This window comes from Pelobates fuscus, chromosome 1, assembly GCF_036172605.1.
Source record: "Pelobates fuscus isolate aPelFus1 chromosome 1, aPelFus1.pri, whole genome shotgun sequence".
Taxonomy (NCBI): domain Eukaryota; kingdom Metazoa; phylum Chordata; class Amphibia; order Anura; family Pelobatidae; genus Pelobates; species Pelobates fuscus.
In genome coordinates this window covers 435,831,717-435,852,175 of record NC_086317.1, presented here as the reverse complement: position 1 = coordinate 435,852,175, position 20,459 = coordinate 435,831,717, and the positions used below count along the sequence as shown (strand labels likewise).

Below are 20,459 nucleotides of genomic sequence, written 5' to 3'. Positions count from 1 at the left end.
AGCAACAGGACCTTCTAACCTGGAGGTACACTAATCGGCTCGGGGAGGGCCGTGGGCCCTATGGCATCAGGACTTACCAGGGGGTTATGTGCCGACCAGAACAGACATGGGCTGATCGGGACTCTAAACACAGGCCTGTCTCCATGATACACGGCACGCTGCCACTGATTATGGACTTATACTTCATTCAGGCCACAACTCTGCAGCCACAGTATATTTGAATTTACGTTTGTTTTATAAGTTACTCAGGCATTACACCCCATCTTAACCTATGACATTATCTAAGCTAGCATGGAATGAATCCTTATAATTGTTTTGCTTTAATATCCCTATATACCATACTTACTGTTACCTACTACTATAACACAAAAAAAAAAAGTGCTGTAACTCAGACATGCATAAGGTTTGCAAACTGATATCTTCCAATGTGATGTTTTGACATGTCTCTAATAAGCTGTTATCTCTGCAATGCACTACAAAAATAAAGAATTATAAATAAGGTAACCCCAAAAAAATCACAAGCACTATTTAAGAAATATTATAGGTGATGGCTTTCCTTTTGCCTATTTATCAGTAGTTATTTCAGACACTGAGGGATTGCTAGTCTATTAATAATTCCTGCAGAAATCAAAACAAGATGTTTTTTCTGTAAAGTGCATGGCTGGCAGGTCTTCATCAGTCAAGATTCCTCTTCGGTAGATACATCCTCATTAACAAGAAGGACGTGATTTCGTTCTTGGTAACCAATGCAGAGCAAGAGCCTGTAATGAAAATAAAGTAATAATAATATATTGGAACGTAAAGCATACTGCTGAAAGATAAAAAAAACACAAAAACAGAAAAATGTGTACATTATTTAGTGCAAGAAAATACAAGTCACAAGCACAACAATATAACAACATACAAGCTAAATAAGATAAAAAATATATTATTTAGAAACAGAATTTTGCTTTTTTTGATCTCTAGGCATTGGCAGAACTACCAGGATTACATAGGTGTCTATTGCCCTGCAGTTGGCAAAACTGTTATTTAGTACATTGCCAATACAGCAGTATTCTAAATAGATTATCACAGGACTTTTAGCAACTTCAGCACCACTGGGTTACCGTGTGCACTGTGCCAGAAGAGTTAGGGACCCCCCTCTTGAGGGATGGACCAAGAATGTGGTCAGCACAACAGGGACCTCACCCTTCAATAAGGTAAGCAGGAGGGGTTTAAAAATAAAGTTCTCTCCACTGTTGCCCTACATATGTAGCCCTCATTCTCTCCCCATGACCATCACTTTCCCAAATGTGTATTACTAATGACCCTTTGTTCTCCCATGCAGGGGTACCATTATAGTCCTTATTCTCCCCTGCAGCACCATTTATAGCCCTATTTCTTCCCCTGGAGAACCACCAATAGCCCTCGCTCCCCTGAAGGGACATCATTTTTGGCCCTTAAACTCCACGCTAGAGACATACTTGACTCCCACAATTATCACAGTTAACCAACTACAACAAACACACTCAGCCAGCCCCAAACTCAATCACACACACAGCCAAATCAGACATGCAATCACACTTGGACAATGCCACACACAACCACACTCGGCCAGCTCACATACAACCTGCAAATGTTTAGTTTGTCTAATTCAATTCACATATTTAGGATTCCATTGTGAATCCTGCACAGTTCTGAATGTGGCGAAGAGCTACATTGAGTAAAGGGTATAATGAAATGAGACATAGACAGACACAGCAGATTTTTATAGGAAAACTCTTACCATACAACACCAAAAGGAAGTAGGCAGAGCCCAGCTGATAGCAGAAAACTAAATCCAGGAAACCACGTAACTGTGGATGCGTAAATAGTATTAAAAACTGCCAGTCCCAGGATTCCAGTTAAACTCTCCAAGCATGCAATGCAGGCAAACAGTGCTCCTAGTGGAGAGAAAAAAAATGCACAATTAGTATTTCAGCTAGAATAGGTATTACTCCACACCTTGACAATACACACGGGCAAAACACAAATCCAACAGCAATGCCACAGTTTTTTCATTGCTATGCAGAGAATGGTGCAGATGCCATCAGAGAGATCCTGAGCTACATTTGGGTAGGATGGTAGGATTATTATAACAATGGAGGGATATTTGCACATAAATTAAGGTGGCAGCAGGATTTTGCTTATATATTGATTTTCCATTCCTCCTATTTCCCAAAAACCTGAAGAAAACAAACCTGAGAATATTTTAAACTTCTTGCTTTTCATAGGTATCTTCAAGGGGTACCCCATGGTTGCTGGGGTGCCATAATGTCATACTGACAGCCACTAAATGAAGCTTCTGTGGCACTAACCAAGGGATGTGGTAGCCAGCACAGGAAAACATTGATTCAATGCTTTCCTATGGAGAAGCTTAAATGCACAAGAGGTACTTGTCGTGCATGCACACCGGGTCCCCTATGCTCCTCTATGAGAAGCATTAGATTGGACCATTGTGGAGGAGGCCATGCCACCTCCATGATGCCGTGGGAGGCAGATAGGTAAGTAGCTCTAAGGGAGTCTCAGAACTGGAAAAAAAAGTGAGTAAAAATCATTATTTTATATTTACATTTTTTTTGCACAAATGGGGGTTAGGAGGTCTCTGTCTAGGGACAGGGACACTAAAGTGGTAGGAAAATGGGTTTGTATTCCTAAGGATTTAGTGTTCCTTTAAAGAGATACTCTAAGCACTATACCCACTACAGAACAGTGTAGTGGTTATGGTACAAAGAGTCCCCTGACATTTACAAAACCATTTACAAATGGTTCTACACTGACCTGGCTATGTTGGGCAGTCATTCTGGTCTGAGCTGATAGGCCAAAATATCATACCTACTCTTACAAAGTGTGGGTATTATTCATTGGCTGTGCATGATAGGATGATCTTCATGTAAGATATATCTCAATCTATCTAGAAATAATGGTGTTATCCACATGCATAGTTAACAAAGTACTTTTAGATTTATTAAATGCACAGATTTAAAGCTCCCACCCAACCGTGTGTAAACGGTGCATTTGTAAAACAGAAGACTAGGAAGGTTCCTTCTAAAAAAAAAGCTGGGAGCGTGTTCATCATTGAGTACTGCTTCTATTGTTTTATAAAAGGAACCATCAATAAGGAAGTAATTATTTTGATAAAAAACCTGTCACCAATTTAACGAGGAAGTGACAATCAGCAGTTTCTGCTTGTGTCAACTGTAAAATATTTCCTGAGAAATGTATTTATTGTTTATAAATTCATTGTCAGGATTGTCCTTTCACTTTGCTTACTAAGCCAATGTTTCTGCAAGGAACAATACGAGTACTCTTCTTCCACACTGCTATAAAGAAATATTTGTTTAAGGACCATAGTAAGACAACTGTGGGCAGAGGGCTCAGCTTTTAATTTTGCTCCCGTCTCCAGTTGTACCATTTATTGTTAGGTATTTTAGAACACTAGGTAGACTCATGTCAGGCAATCCCGGGTGGGTGGTGTTAGCCATGTGTTGCGTTTAGAGCTTAAGTGGTTTGTCCATGGGGTGCCAAATTTCCTTATGTCTCTATGGTTTGGTGGATTTGGAGGTTAATACTTCTTCCAGTACTTGGACTGGTTCAACTCTCCGTGTCCAGTTATCTATTGTTAGTGGGTCTGTACACCACCAGTGTAAGTGGATGCATGAGATGTGGATGAATGAATCTCTTGAACATATTGGGGGATGTGAGAGGGTAAAAGCTGTATTGAAGCATTTGGAATGTTGTTGAATGTTGTGACACTGAATATACTATTAACATGATAAAACAAGGTGAGGTGCCGACACGTGTGGATTTGACCCGAACACTAAGAAGGAAGAGGCAGGCGTTCACCTAATTTAAAAATTAAAAATGCATCACCATCTAAAGACATATCTTACATCTATAATATTTAGCTAATTGTTACATTATAGAGCTTTTGCAGACGCAAGATCACTATTATAATCAATACTTTGTAATAATGCATTGTATATATTCTTCCGCACTGCTGAGTTAGTGTACCACTGACCAGATTAATATTTGAAATTTGGCAAAACTAACAATTCAACTCACCTTGTTGACTTTCAGAAACCACTTTAGACATCATAGACCTCAGCACTGGTAGAGGCATAGCGGCAAAAAGTAGTGGGATTCTCACTGAAAAATAAAGTCAGGTACTTTTATAAATAAAATGAAACGCATTGAAAGATAGCATGTTAGATCAACCATACATTTATCACAATGAAACAACTGCAGGAAGGACAAGAAAGGAAACTAGTAAGAAGAAAGATAGGGAAGGAATTTATATTTTAACTCCATATATACCTTGTCTCTAACAAAACCTTAAAACAATTGGATTAAAGATGTTAGTTGTGAGTATAACATTGTTCTTTTTGTAACGGCATTACAACATGTCATAGTGGCTTTGGCTTGTTCTAGGGCAAACTTGTAACTGGTTTATTTTAATTAATGTTATGCTTTGACCTGGTACATAGCTAGACATGTACACAGAGTTTCCAAGTAGCCACGACTTGTCACCACAATAATTTAACAGTTTGAGAATAAAGACCTAAATACTACTTTCACCTAAACATACCCTTTATCTTGGTGTTAAAACAGAAAATGATTGTTTGAGTCACAAGAGGGAGGGACGCAAAAGCAGTTTTCTGGTTCAACTAATATATAATCTATACATCTGCTGAAATTGCAGGAAATGTACCGGTCCGTGAACAGGAAATTTAAGATAGAAATGACCTAAGGTAACCTGTTGACATGTAGAGATGCAAATGTCCATCTGAAAACCATTGAAATGTTTTGTTATGCAATGCTGCTCCTTAGTGAGAGGTAGGAATGCAAGATCTGTCTGGAAAGTATCCAGCCATGTAATATGAAAAACTGAGATATTTATTTAAAAAAAAGATAAACGAAACAAGAAACATTCTACATAGGACAATGGAGCCTCAGCCAACGGCGTCTACTGACAAGGGTCATTGTTCGCGCATGCGTGATTCAATCCACTCTCCTTGGCTGCCAGGTTACATTGATGTCACGCAAACCGTTTTCATTGTATTAATGTCTGCACTTTTTCCAGACAGAACTTGTATACCAGTATTTGAAAAAAAACCTAAAAAATGTTTTAAACTAAATTCACCTAAATTCAAAATAACGTTCTATTCTAGACCTAAATATTCTGGAATAACCATCTTTCTAGAATTCTTTTCTTTATGTAGACTAAAGTATATTCCAGGCTGTATGGCTAATGCTTAGGGCAGTATACCTATAACTACACCAAATCATTTACAAATGACCAAATCATAATTCTCCTTGACCTCTCTGCTGCCTTTGACACAGTTGATCATTCTCTCCTCCTTCAAACTCTTCAATCACTCGGTCTCTGTGACTCTGTCCTCTCTTGGTTTTCCTCCTATCTCTCCCAACGCTCATTTATTGTCTCCTTTTCCAAGGATAACTCCTCCCCTCGCCCTGTCTCGGTTGGAGTTCCCCAAGGCTCTGTCCTTGGTCCCCTTCTATTTTCTCTTTATACTGCCTCTCTTGGAAAACTTATTACCTCTTTTGGATTTCACTACCACCTGTACGCTGATGACACTCAGATATACCTCTCCTCACCGGACCTCTCCCCGGCCGTCCTGCAACGTGTCACTGCTTGCCTCTCTTCCATCTCTGACTGGATGTCGTCACGCTTTCTCAAACTTAACCTCTCTAAAACTGAACTCCTTGTCTTTCCTCCTCCTAATACTGATCCTCCTCTCTCACTCTCCCTTCAAGTCAGTGATATCCACATAAGTCCATCCCTACAAGCACGCTGTCTTGGCGTCATACTTGACTCTGGTCTCACCTTTGAGTCTCACATCCAGTTTGTTGCCAAGTCCTGTAGGTTCCAACTCAAAAACATAGCCCGCATCCGCCCCTTTCTTACGCAAGATGCTACCAAGGAGCTTGTCCATGCTCTAGTAATTTCCCGCATGGATTACTCTAACCCTCTCCTGATTGGTCTCCCCAAAAGCCGTACTGCCCCGCTACAGTCTGTAATGAATGCTGCAGCTAGACTGATTTTCCTATCCAGTCGGTCCTCTCACACCTCGCCCCTCTGCCAGTCCTTACATTGGCTCCCTGTATCCTATAGGAGTCAATTCAAAGTGCTAACCCATACATTTAAAGCACTGAACAATTCCAGCCCCTCTTATATCTCTTCACTGATCCAGAGGTATGCCCCTCCTCGGACCCTCCGCTCTGCCCGCGACCACCTCCTGACCGCTGCTCGCACCCGTACGGCCAACTCACGCTTGCAGGACTTCTCACGGGCGGCTCCTCTCCTATGGAATAACTTGCCTACTGCCATCAGACTCTCCCCTAGTCTTCAATCATTTAAGAAGGGCCTTAAATCCCATCTCTTCAGGAAAGCGTATGGCCTCCCAGTGTAATCTCTCCCTTACATACCTGTCCCTATGGGATAGTGCTTTGCTCTCTCCTCCAGCTCTGCTTCACTCCTACTTGATATTTCCTATCCTAATGTTTCTAATACCCCACCTCCTATAGACTGTAAGCTCATTTGAGCAGGGTCCTCTTCAACCTATTATTCCTGTAAGTTTTCTTGTAATTGTCTTATTTATTGTTACATCCCCCCCTCTCAAAATATTGTAAAGCGCTACGGAATCTGTTGGCGCTATATAAATGGCAATAATAATAATAATAATAATTTAAAAAGCATACCCTGCTAATCATCTTATCCAGTGATACATTCTCAATGTCTAAAGTATGCCCAATTATTCTAATTCTCAATGTAGCCACTGCTACATCAATTGCTAATCTATTTATTCCCAAGTGTCCATTGCAATGCTATCAACTCCAAAAATACCTAATGTTAATGTATCAATGCCAAAACTATCCACATGTAATCTAGGAAATCCTCAAACATTTAACATTCACCCAAAATATCTGTCTCCTACCTATCAGTAACTACAACTTTCCCTACCTCTTTAGTACATATATATATACTGTATATATAAAAAATTAAATTTACTTTAAACTAGTTCAACCGTGTCACGCACCTAGCAAAGATTATGTAATCTCTCCTAGAATCAACTTGTCCTCTACACACAATATAAAAAACACATGAGATCAAGAAATATGATGTATTTGTGATATGAGATGTGATAAGCAAAAAGCCTTTAAGTATAAAGTTCAGTTAAATGAACCAGCTTAGAAATATTTAACAGAATCAAGTCACTTGGTAATTTAACACTACACTGCCTGGTGTTATCTGACTAATACATATCAGATAAGTTCTATACTGTGTAATTTTATATATTGAAAAGAGTAGTAATCAGATACAAGTGGGGTCATATGTAAAGAGGAATACTATGACAAAGGTTTAAATATTAGCAATCGCCATGGAAACTAATGGAATGTTTCTGCTAATTGCTTCACTTTTAGAACTTTGACTCAGGAATACTTTTTATTTATGACCCATACATATATTTAAATATTTACAGGGCAAATTAGTTAACCCATTAAGGACAGAGGCAATTGTGTATGTTATGAACAAAACAAAACCTAAAATTTGACCAATATGTCTGTTCAACCATAATTTACCTCTTTTATATTAAGTGCACACACACTAATCATATATCATTTTCTTCAGAAGAAAATCGGACTTTCATTTCACATCAAATATTAATATATGAAACAATTTAATATGAATAAAATCTAAAAAGGTTTGAGAATTTAAGACATTTTGTTATTTTCCAAGCTATTTGACAAGTTCAGCATGGCATTTTAGCTATGTATGTCATAATACTGTTAGCATTTACTGCAATAAAATACCCATATTTGTGTTCGGCAATGTCTAACAAGTAAAACAGTTCCCACCCATGTCCAGATTTTATGGGGCATTGAAACGTTGCGGGGTCAAATACAGGACTTTCCCCTTTTCAGTTTTTGCACAATGAAATTTGCCAAAATTGATTTGCTGGGCCAACGTTGCCTCTGTTGTAATTGTAATAATGTAACAATGTTAATTTTAAAAAGTGCCAATTTCTTCAGAAATCTAAAATTAAAAAAAAATAAATAGAAAAAAGAGGGCACACTCTTCACACATAAAGCATATCCAACGTATCCCTTTAATCTAATAACCACTATAGGGGTATAGCCAGAGCACACGATGCATAAGTAACATGTATGTTTCTCTCTCTATTCTGTCTTTATAAAGAGCTTATAACAGAGATTGATAATCTTGGCGTGGCAGATGAGCTTACACTCAGGTGTCCACAGTATTGATACCAAAACCCTCCAGTTATTTAAATGTGCATAGGGATTTGGGATAGTGCACAAGTAAACTGTTTTAGAATGGTTTAACATCATACCTGGGGTCTACTGGGCTCCCCTAAATCAACCGGAGAGCTTGAAGCTCTATATCTGAGCTCAGCGGTGGAGCTCAGCATCCAGTCTCAACAACTGTACAGGTCGGTAAACTAGGTAATGCAACATCATTTGGTAGACTTTCCTTTATAGACCCTCCTTTTTTTTTAATAATGCATAACAAAATAGTTAAATCAAAGTAAAGTGTGGTTGTTTGCTGTACCTTACCTAGCATCATAAAGACAGTGGTATGCGCAAAAGCAGCCAAGATTACTCCTGTTATCCAGGAGATCATTCCAATAAAGACAATGTATGCATCTTGAAGACATCGGGAAAAGAAGTAAACTCCCAAAAAACTTGCCACAAAGCAAAATGTGGAGAAGGCTGATCCCCATCCGATGAGAACAGAATTCCAACATAGGGGCGAGTCCAGCTCATACAGTGTAAATAGGGAACTTGGTCCCAAATTGGCAAATAAGTAGAACATGAACGCAAACAGCAAGAGACTTATAACAACCCGATTCTTGCAAGATGCATGTTTAAACATATAGTACACTCCGGAAAAGAGTTCCTTAAATCCTTCTTTGCTGAAAACATCTTGTTGATATTCTGCTTTTTTAACAGTTTCTTCCAGTAAAAAAACAATATAAAAAATGTTAATTATGTGAAGTAACGCTGGGATGGCAAATGACACTTTAAAACCAAATTCTCTCATAAAATATCCAGATGCAATTCCTGCAATGCCACTTGAAACGCCTAGGACCATATCTAGAAAAGCGATCCGTATGTTTTTGCTCTGAACATCTCTAGCTGTATCTGCTACGTAAGAAAAACACCCCCCAATGAATGTTGCGAAGCTTCCAAGGAGACCACTGATGACAGTGGACGCGTATAATATTTCTAAGGGCAGAGAAAAGAAGGAGGCAGAAAAATAAACTCCTACAGACAATAAGCCACCGATTGAGGGCAAAAGTAGGGATGCTTTGCGTCCATGTCGATCTCCATACGATACAAGGATTAAAGACATCACAAGGCTTGGTATAAGAGCACTTAAATCCAACTTGGTAGAAAAAAATGATGCTTGCTTCTGAACTTCCTGAAAATAAAGAGAAAATTATCTTAAATACTTTATTTTACATATGCATTCTGATATAAATGGCTAAAATGAAACTTCTGCAAATTGCCCAAAAAATGCTGGTCAGTTTCAAGACGGGGTAGATTAATAAAAACATATTGGGAACACTGTCCCTCACTGTTGATTGTTTTCTCATAAGGGCAAAATTTCAAGTCTACTAACACAGGGGCAGTTAAACAAATGGTTGGCCCACGGGATTATAAAACATCTCTATGCTGTTTGTAGTACTAGAGAAGTTATGATGAAAAAACTTTGCTGTAGAGTGATGGCTTTAAAGGGACATACTAAAGCACCAAAACAACTTTAGCTGCATTAAGTGGTTTCCGTGTACAAGTCATGCCCCTGCCCCTACTCAATTCACTGCCAGTTAGGAGGCAAATTGCTTTGTTTAAGTAGCCATAACCACACCTCCCCTGCATGTGACTCACACTGTCTCCCTCCACACTTCCTGAAAAAGTCTAAATGTTTTAGCTTGCCTTATCGCTCAGTGTGTTTAATTTAGCATTTCATATCTCCTGCTCTATCAACTGTCCGCTAGAGTTTGCAGCAGCCTCCTCTGTGTGATAAAATTTGCATTAACAGAGCAGGAGATAATAACTTGTTATGCATAAATGTGCTGTATTTTACTTTTACATGTACTTTAAAATCTTTTAAAATTATACAATGTTTTCATAGAGGCTGTGTGAGTCACAGCCAGGGGAGGTGTGACTAGGGCTGCATAAACAGAAACAAAAAACGATTTAACTCTTGAATGACATATAATTGAGCGGTGAGACTGCAGGAGCATGATCTATACACTAAAACTGCTTTATTGCAGTAAACTTGTTTTGGAGCGTAGAATGCCCCTTTAACATTGTTGTTCAACACAAGTCATTTCTATTGTTCATTTGCATTAAATTATATGGTTTTATATTAAGATATTCATCTGGTCCCCTTTATGGGTTTTTTTTGGGTGGTCATATTAGTCAAAATACTTTTGCTCTAGCTTGATACCAATGTATACACAAGATCTGTAAAACTAGACAGGTAATTACCATGAATGTTACATATCCTTCCTACAACTATCTCTGCACAGCAACAGCTGGACTTCAATACAGAGGAAGTGAATGGAAACTCCCTGTCACACCCACTCACCCCCCATCCCTCCCACACACATACCCGCTCGCTAGAGTTATGGTAGTGTAAACAAATTTATCAGTACATCACAGCTAAAATGTCTTCACCATATTTCCATCTGATAACCACAAGGCACTACAGACTATAAGATACAGCATTAAGCAACCTTTTTTTAGTTTTTTTGCCATAAATAGTTAGAAATAAACTAAAATAAAATAGAAAAAAATATTTGTGCTGTCTGTCTTAAAATTTTTTTTTCACTTACCGGTATATCATAATGCTGAGAAGTGCGGCACGCAGAAAGCAGCCTGCTATAATAATTACCTGCCTACATAGAGCTCTCTGTGAGTCCCATACGGAGCCCTCACAAGCCACACTTTTTCCAGGGTGGGGGTAAGTCTGGCTGGAAGGAGCATTTGGTGTTCCTGTGTTCTGTATTCCATCCAGCCAACTGATTACTAAAGTTCCAGCACTGTGTAGTCAGAAGTGTGACGGACTGACCACCATTCAGGCACTTTGGTCATGGGCAAAGGCCCAGGTACTGTGAGAAGTCCGCCCACTATTCTGCAGTAATGGGTCAGTTGGAGATTTCAGCAAATACCCAAAACTAGTTCAGAACAGTTTTATTTAATTCATGAGGTCGACCGAGCAGTTGGCATCTCTTTTAAAGGGAACTCAACTAGCTCAGAGTTCCGTGTATAGAGACACGGATAGGATGCCCCCTCCACACACAGATTAAGTGTATGGGGAGAAACAAGTGGTGGGGATGAGAGGATATGAGAATATGAAGTGTGAGAAAAGGCTTTGTAACCTATAATATGAATAAAGAATATAAATACACACATTAATGCACATACTCACAAATGCATCTCTGCATTCACACACACAATAACATGCCTTACAAAGGCAATCCTGCATTCTTACACACATACAGGCATGTAGGTCAAATACATACAGTATTTGATCCCCTGCTGATTTTGAATGTTTGCCCACTGACAAAGAAATGATCAGTCTATAATTTTTATGGTAGGTGTATTTTAACAGTGAGAGACAGAATAACAAAACGAAAAATCCAAAAAAAACGCATGTCAAAAAAGTTATAAATTGATTTGTATGTCAATGAGTGAAATCAGCATTTGATCCCCTATCAATCAGCAAGATTTCTGGCTCCCATGTGTCTTTAAGGGAGTGCTCCTAATCTCAGCTTGTTACCTCTATAAGATACCTGTCCACAGAAGCAATCAATCAGATTCCCACGGTCTGGTGCTCCATGCAAGATCTCACTTTGTGGAGTTTCAATGATCATGAGAATGGTGAGGAATCAGTCCAGAAACACACGGGAGGGTCTTGTTAATGACCTCAAGGCAGCTGGGACCATAGTCACCAAGAAAACAATTGGTAACGCACTATGCCGTGAATTACTGAAATCCTGCAGCACTGCAAGGTCCCCCTGCTCAAGAAAGCATAGGTACAGGCCTGTCTGAAGTTTGCCAATGAACATCTGAATGATTCAGAGGAAAACTGGGTGAAAGTGTTGTGGTCAGATGAGACCAAAATACAGCTCTTTGGCATCAACTCAACTTGCCGTGTTTGGAGGAGGAGGAATGCTGCATATGACCCCAAGAACACCATCCCAACCGTCAAATATGGAGGTGGAAACATTATGCTTTGGGGGTGTTTTTCTGCTAAGGGGACAGGACAACTGCACCGCATCAAAGTGACGATAGACAGGGCTATGTACTTTCAAATCTTAGGTTAGAACCTCCTTCCCTCAGCCAGGGCATTGAAAATGGGTTGTGGATTTTTATTCCAGCATGACAATGACCCAAAACACACAGCTAAGGCAACAAAGGAGTGACTCAAGAACAAGGTCCTAGACAGTAGGTTCTGGAGTGGCCTAGCCAGTCTCCAGACCTTAATCCCATAGAAAATCTATAGAGGGAGCTGAAGGTTCGAGTTGCCAAGTGTCAGCCTTGAAACCCTTATGACTTGGAGAGAATCTGCAAAGAGGAGTGGGACAAAATCCCTACTGAGATGTGTGCAATCCTGGTGGCCAACTACAAGAAACGACTGATCATTTCTTTGTCAGTGGGTAAACGTTCAAAATCAGCAGGGGATCAAATACTTTTTCACCTCACTGTATCTATATTCACAGACACACGGACATCCTTTTCACATACATTCCGGTTTTCTTTGGATCCAGTGATGTCCAAGACCTGATCCTCCTGGTGCTCAGCTGTTTGAGTGACACACGGCCACTCTTTCTTTGTGAGTTACATAGTTACATAGCTGAAAAGAGACTTGCGTCCATCAAGTTCAGCCTTCCTCACATATGTTGTTTCTGTTGATCCAAAAGAAGGCAAAAAACCTAGTCTGAAGCTCTTTAATCCAAATGACAGTATGTGGGAAAGGCATATATTGTAAATGGTATTGCACTATATTTCTGTTTATTTTTTAGGTAAACAAAATATTCTGATGAGTGTACAAGTATATGCTATTTATATATTACTTCCGCACCATTTATAAAACATTTTCACAAATACACATGCATTCACTGCAATCATGTTTACTAGGGTGAGAGAGCAAAGAATACTCACTTCTCTGAAAGTGATGGTTCTGCTTTCATTACCTTTTAAAGGCTCATTATCTGGTCCCAAAAAACATGTGCTAGTTTACTGTGGAACATAAGTGGGGTTTAAGGTATATGTGGGAGGAGCCATACAATGTATTATTAGTCTTTCTTTCACCTAATAATGCCCATGGTCACACCTTGGCTATTTTAGCTGTAATTTCATTTTTAATTCAGAACAGTTTGGAGTTTAGTGAATATACCAACTTATTTAATTTTTTTTTTTTTTTTTTAATGTGTATATATATATATATATATAAACGTTTGTTCTTTTAGTATTGTAGTGGTTTGGAATGGATCCCTATGTGTTTTTTGCATCTTTCATCGAGCCATACATTATTTATAACTATCTGGAGATTGCAGATACCTATACGTACTGTGTCTGAACTAATTCAGATTTATTCATCGAAGTGTGAATTGATAAATGAAATGATTGCGAAATTAAAGTGATTTCAAGGTGAAGTTTAGATTTTACGACAAAGTAGCATAAATTAAAGCATAGCTCAATAATAGAATTTTTCCAATTTGGCTATTTTGGCCTAAAATATTGAAATTCACTTTGATATGTTCCTTACCTTTTGATGAATAAAGTTGGGGCTGCTTTGATTGGTCTCACACTGTGATACATTGTCACTGTACGGAACACTGGAGTTGAACTCCTCATTCCATAGCCTGTGATATATATATTGTTGGCCTAGTGGAAAGCTTACAAAGCTTGCAAAACAGTACACGGCAACCACAGGTTCAACGAGACGGAACTGCTTCATCTTCTTTCCAGAGCCAAAAAGCCACTTGCATTGCTATCACATTACTCCTATAAAAAAAAACATTGAGAGAGAAATGCACCGTAAATTCCATGGATTTCGCCAACTGTTTGATTATTATTTGTTTTAACAGGATCAGAGAATTAAGTCGTCATGCTTGTTAGAAATGATGAATGAGTAAGCGTTATTTACAGGAGAATTGTTCCCAAAGCTTACAATAAAACATGCCTACAGAATAATTCATTTAACTTTATTGGTTTCTCGGAAACCATGGATACAGTGGAATCAATTTTTTCATTAAAAAATGCATACAGTGCAGTAAACATATATGCCGAAATGCTGACAATCTAGAAAAGAGCCTTATAAGCACCATAACCACTATAGCGCGCCTAGAGTAGGTGGCACTCAGAAGGTGACCAAGCTGGTGAACACAGAAAACATCAACATCACACCATTGCTCCAAGTAGAACAGGACAAACATCCCCTGACTTTGACTGACTGACTTTGAGGTCCTCCACACAGGAAATTGCCGAGTTGTTCACGCCGTTGTTAATGTAATGTAATCACTGACCAGATCAACATTTTTGGCATTCAAATCCAATATTCAATCTCTGGCCTCAGAACACTATTGTCGAACACTACTCTCCCATTATCATTAAGTCCTTCCGTACCATATAGGTAGTTACTTTTGGGCCATCAGTTCATCTCCGGAAAGCAGCCCTGAGCCGATCTAAATATTACTGAATGCTCTGATATCTTTTCCTGTAGATTTCAGTCATTAAAGATTAAAGCTTTCTAAGAAGGCAGACTTTATGGCCTCATAGTCCTGTCCAGTGTCCGTAGGAAGGAAAGCAATACATTCAGGGCTTTCCCCTTTAAATGTAGGTTAAAGTATTGCCCCCACTACTTTATCGAACGCATTTAAAAACACATCCAAATCGTTGTTCTTTTCCATCATTTGGAAATGTACACAAAGGGATCTGTTGATGTTACGTCCCCACCATCACTGTTTATGGGCTATGGACTGCTTTTGTTTATATGTACTACCACAAACTAATGTTTCATTGTGAGTCTGATTCCACCCTTTCTGGTTCTCTCTCTGTTACGTCTCAGCGACTATCCTCAGGTCCACTTGGAACAGCTGCAATCAGTTGTTTGGCTGGCAAAGTATCATCAGAGCATCTTCAGCTTGTCTCCTGTAACCTTCCATAGGGAGAGGACAGTAAGAACACGGAGAAGGGAAAGGAAGAATGGTATTTGCACTGTATTATAAAGATCCATCTTTAGAAACTGCACAAAGTATATGCAATTTCTTTTAATGTCAATATTTCCTTACTGGACAACACAAATAATACTGAAAAAAAATAAATTCTAGATATCCAACCACTGCCTATGACTTTGTCATGACCAGATGTACTGGCTAAGCGATGATAGTGAAGATAGTATGGGTAGGAAGGGGAAGGTCCGCAAGAATTTATTGCCACTACACAGTGTAGCGGTATAGTCGGGTGAAAGTTTTTGCGGACCGGAAATAAATTGCTGTGAAATATTTCCCGTTGCTATGATCATATGATCATAGCACCAGGTAATGTGCTCTCCCCTGCCGGATCTGCAGGACCGGAGGGTAGATCAGAGATCTCCCTCTCCGGCCGCTAGCACCGTAATGGTGGCAGCCGGCAGGGGAGGTAGAGAGGACCCGGGGGTGCTCTAAAATGCAGCTTTGCTGGGTTCTCCTCTCGCGAGCTCGGAGCCTTGTCACAGTTACCACGGCAAAGCTCCAAATCTCGCAAGAGTGAAATCTAGCCTGAGCTGCTAGAGTTCACTCTCACCACTTGGACCAACAGGGATTGCCTTGTACTGTCCCCCCTCCCAGGCAAGCCACCTAAATGGTGGATTAAACACTATAGGGTCAGGAACACATGTTTGTGTGTGATTGTGTATAGTTCTACCTCTTGTGCATGTCTGTACAATATTACTTTATAGATTAGCACAGGTTGTTCCCATGTTATCAGTTTGTCAAGCTATATTTCCAATCTCTTCCCCAGTCAGTTTGTAACATTTTACACTACTCATGCCTGCCCCCATAGTCCCAAACCCTCTCCTTTATGTACTAGGTACAGGTAGGGTAAAATGTTACAAACTGACTGGGGAGAGATTGCAAATATAGCTTGAGAAGTTGATAACATGGGAAATACCTGCAATAATCTATACTGATAAGAAAAATAATATTTCACAGACACTCACACAGTTAAAGTTAGTACAATAAAAAAACACCTGGTCAAAAGTGATTATATCGATGCTTTATAAGTTCAAAATATAAGTTGAAGAAAAAACTGAAAGAAATTTTCTTCTTCCGATGGGAATAGTAGATCAATTACATTGTTTTGTATTATTATTAATTTTTCTTATAAGCTAGCAACTGCAGAAACTCAAGATATAACTATGTAAATAATACATCATAGAAATATAAATAATGATTAGGACAAACAGGTTTTTAAGTATGTAGACAAACAACTTGTCATAACTACCTCAACTAATTGTACAAATAAATCACGAGTGAATGGTCTTATATTAAATAATGTACCTGGGAAACAGCTATTGTGACATGGGGGCTTATTCACTAAATAGAGAGTTGTAGTAGGTGGATTACTGAAATCAAAGAAAAAAATAGAAGCTTAAAAAATAATTCTAAACATATTTATATGACCTTTAGTCAACCTCTGATTTTCTTTGAATACTAATTCCATATGCAGGAGGACATACAGTTTTTTACTTGGTATGGAATTAAAGTGGAACTGTCATGGTTTTTCCTTTCACCTTTCCTTATAACCCTTGTATTTTAATGATTATACTCTACCATCGGGATGGTATAGAGCTGGTGAGGTGATGAGCAGCGCCTGGTTTCTTCCAGATATGACTCTTTGAACAAAAATAATATTCAAATTCAGTCTACCACAAGGGCCAGATTGGTGGAGTGTCACAGTAGTGGCTGCCCTTTCTCAAGTTTCTCCCATATCCACACATGATCTCTGGAGCAGGCCCAGGGTCACCATAGGATTCCTGTGAAAAAAGTATGGAACTGCGTTCACTCCCAGGGTGCTTTCTGTGACCGGAACCAAGCACCAGATTCCCAGGATCAATGAAATAAAATAAAGGGGGTCCAGGCACTCCTTGGTTCAATACAGGCACTTTATTGGAACCACAGCAACGTTTCGACCGTGAGGTCTTTGTCTAGCTTGACAAAGACCTCACGGTCGAAACGTTGCTGTGGTTCCAATAAAGTGCCTGTATTGAACCAAGGAGTGCTTGGTCCCCTTTATTTTATACCATTGGGTTCCTGGTCACCTCTCTTATGAAGGCCCTACACCCCCATGCTCAGCTTGGCCAGGTTACCAGCTATAGGAAGAGTCCTAGATGTTCCAAACTTCTTCCATCTAAGACTTATGGACACCACTGTGCTTTTGGGATCCTTAAAGCTGAAATATTTTTTTTTTGTATCCTTCCCCAGATCTGTGCCTTCAGAGTTAGTCACTGAACTGAATTGAGAGTAGACAGAAATGTAAAACGAATTTAAAATTTAGACCAAAACAGCCAAATTAAAATTTGGCTGTTTTGACCTTAAATTTTAAATTAACTTTGAATTCACAGCAGTTCTACCATTGGTAAAAAAAAATATTTAATCATTTGTATAACAGCATCAATTAGACTTATTGCTTGCTTTGTTTTTCTCATTTATTGAAATTTTGTTAAATGCGAATACTTGTAAGACTCATCCACAGATCTCTTTTAAACAGATCGTGTGTGGCAAAAAGGATATTTTACAAAGCAGCCCACGTTGGAGAAAGGTTATTGTCTTTAGTTTTCATAAACCTTTAAGAAAGATTTAATTAATTATAACTGAATCATAAGATCAAATAATTATATCCGCGTCAATATTTACAAACAAGCCTCCCAGCCTTGAACATCTAGTTTAGGTACTCCCTTGCATGCCTGAACTATGGTTATTAAAGGAACACTTTAAGGTTAAAAATAAATACAATTTAAAGTGAGTGAATGTATGTCCATTTATAAAATATTTAAACAGATGGTTTGCTGATATATTTTTCCCTTATAAAACCAAATAATTAGATTTAAAAGTACATAAGGATTTAGGGGCTTTTCCAGACAATTTCAGAATTTTTATATTTTGTATTCTATTTATATGTATCTGCATACCAACATACATTCACAGACACAACATGTATATGTGTATGGGCTACATGACTCAATGCAAGCATCATGATGCATATATGTGTGTGTGCGTATACATTTGCCTGGGTCTAGGGAAGTAAAAATCATTAAAACAATTGCCTAGATTACAACAATGGGTATACAGGACAAAATAGACAATAAAAGGGACAAGAACTCCATACAAAAAAGTACAAATGCTACAACAACAGTTATTAATAATGATAATAAAAATATAGTATGAATAATAAAGTATGCATTTTTTTTTACATTTTTTTTTCTTGTTTTGGCAATTCAAAGTGAGTTCTAAGTAAATTTCTAATTTTGTCAAAATTGAAACAGATTTAAAAAAAAAAAAATACCTCCATGTTAACTTTGTTCTCACCTTGGCTATTTTGGCCAAACAAATTAATTTTACATTTGTGGCAGTCAAAACTTTCCTGGATAAAGTGAAAACACTCATCCGGACGTCAGTTAGAATGACATTGTTGAAGCCACTTTACTAAACCTAAAATTGTGATATAATCTTATGTCCTGGTTCATCAGTACTTTTGCAATATTGTTCTGTATAAATTTGTAAACAATTTTCTTTTTTCGATTAATCACTGTTACAGGATTTTTGCCTGTGCAATAATGTTAAACTGTTTGAGTGCTTTTCACTAAACTGTGAATCGTAGCAAATTAAAATCAGAATAGAAAGAAAAAAGGCAAAAATAGTAGATTTGGAAAAAAAATATATACAAATTTTCTCTAGCCAAAGTTATTTTATTCGAAAATATTTGAAATTCCAATTTTAATTCTTAGTTTAGTGAATAAACACTCTTTTTGTTTTTTATCTAATAATTTGATACTATTGTGAAGTTGCTGAGTGACTATACATTTCTTTTTCTACGGTACATTGTTGATTAACCCCATTTCACAGCCCTTCCCTGCATTGATATGATGATTACAACATAAAGCCCAACATGCACAATGTGATAAGGAACTGTAATGTTAACTAAACTCTATTGACATCACACACAAAGCAGCCAAAAGTACTAATAAAACACACCACTGAGTCATGTGAGTACCTTACCTGAATCTCCAGCACTTCACATAAGACGGGGTTTAACCCCTTAAGTGCCAGAGCCTACATCTTTATTATTATTTATTATTATTATTATTGCAATTTATATAGCGCCAACAGATTCCGTAGCGCTTTACAATATTATGAGAGGGGGGGGGGGGGGATTTAACTATAAATAGAAAAATTACAAGAAAACGTATTTTAGAACTGAAAAGGTTAAAGTTATTGTTTTCCCACTATGCAATGCAAGTAGTGATCACCAAATTATAAAGGTGTCATATTTAAACATTATTGGAGCCAATCGGTTTGGAACAGAGTTATTTACAGCAACACTGTATTTGTTAGAGCTGCTGTATTCTAGATTCTAGTGATTAGAATGTCCACTATCTGTCCTGTACTTACAATTTCCATATAATTGTCAGTAGTCGTTTTCTCAGGTTACCCAATGTTGATCAGTGTTGATCACCCGCAAAACACACTCATAATGTTAGAGTGACAGGTCAAGCAGTTACACTGTGTCTGTCTCCCTTTTACTCATTGGAGCCCTGTAAAGCCAGCCTGCTCAGCCCAGCCTGAGGGGTGTACTCATTGGACAGCTCAGCTGTCACTCATAGTAAACCCGCCCACTTTGTGTTTGCAGGCTTGTTCTGTTGTGGTTTTTTTCTAGACAGATTGTATCTGTGGGAGGGACCGGAGAGGAGGAAGCTGGCAACATTCTATACATTAAAAATGACTGTTACACAAAATGTCGCTGAAGGCTTTGCAACCACTGCATGTCAGAGATATCTTGTCATTAGGTAGAAGTGATACTTATGTATGTATCAGGCTACCAGTAACCTGCTGTGGCATTGCTTGTCAGGTTCACAAAGCTGCCATCCCAAATCTTTGTATAAACTTCTTCATACACACGTGTACATTATGCAGGCTCCCTAATTCTTCCACAGACTGTCAGGAAGTGTACATTATACAGGCAGGAAGTGTACATTATACAGGCTCCCTAATTCTTCCACAGACTGTCAGGAAGTGTACATTATACAGGCTCCCCAATTCCTCCACAGGCTGTCAGGAAGTGTACATTATACAGGCAGGAAGTGTGCATTATGCAGGCTCCCTAATTCATCCACAGACTGTCAG

General features: G+C 38.5%; 1 protein-coding gene across 1 annotated transcript; it reads right to left on the bottom strand.

Moving 5' to 3' along the window:
- Positions 1-494: 494 nt before the first annotated feature.
- On the bottom strand, positions 495-19,838 carry SLC46A3 (solute carrier family 46 member 3). Its single transcript, XM_063444876.1, has 6 exons — positions 19,728-19,838; positions 13,844-14,082; positions 8,617-9,484; positions 4,084-4,167; positions 1,766-1,922; positions 495-761 (listed from the first exon to the last, which is right to left on the bottom strand). The coding sequence occupies exons 2-6, from the start codon at positions 14,033-14,035 to the stop codon at positions 680-682; spliced, it is 1,383 nt and encodes a 460-aa protein (XP_063300946.1). The 5' UTR covers positions 14,036-14,082; positions 19,728-19,838; the 3' UTR covers positions 495-679.
- Positions 19,839-20,459: the final 621 nt, after the last annotated feature.

Bases quoted from the DNA above. Each gene is read 5' to 3' on its own strand.
- SLC46A3 (XM_063444876.1), bottom strand. From the start codon at position 14,035: ATGAAGCAGTTCCGTCTCGTTGAACCTGTGGTTGCCGTGTACTGTTTT. The intron at 9,485-13,843 runs GTAAGGAACATA...CTTTATTTTCAG, and splicing joins CCAACTTTATTCATCAAAAG to GAAGTTCAGAAGCAAGCATC. The intron at 4,168-8,616 runs GTAAGGTACAGC...TTTATTTTTCAG, and splicing joins CACTGTCTTTATGATGCTAG to TGAGAATCCCACTACTTTTT.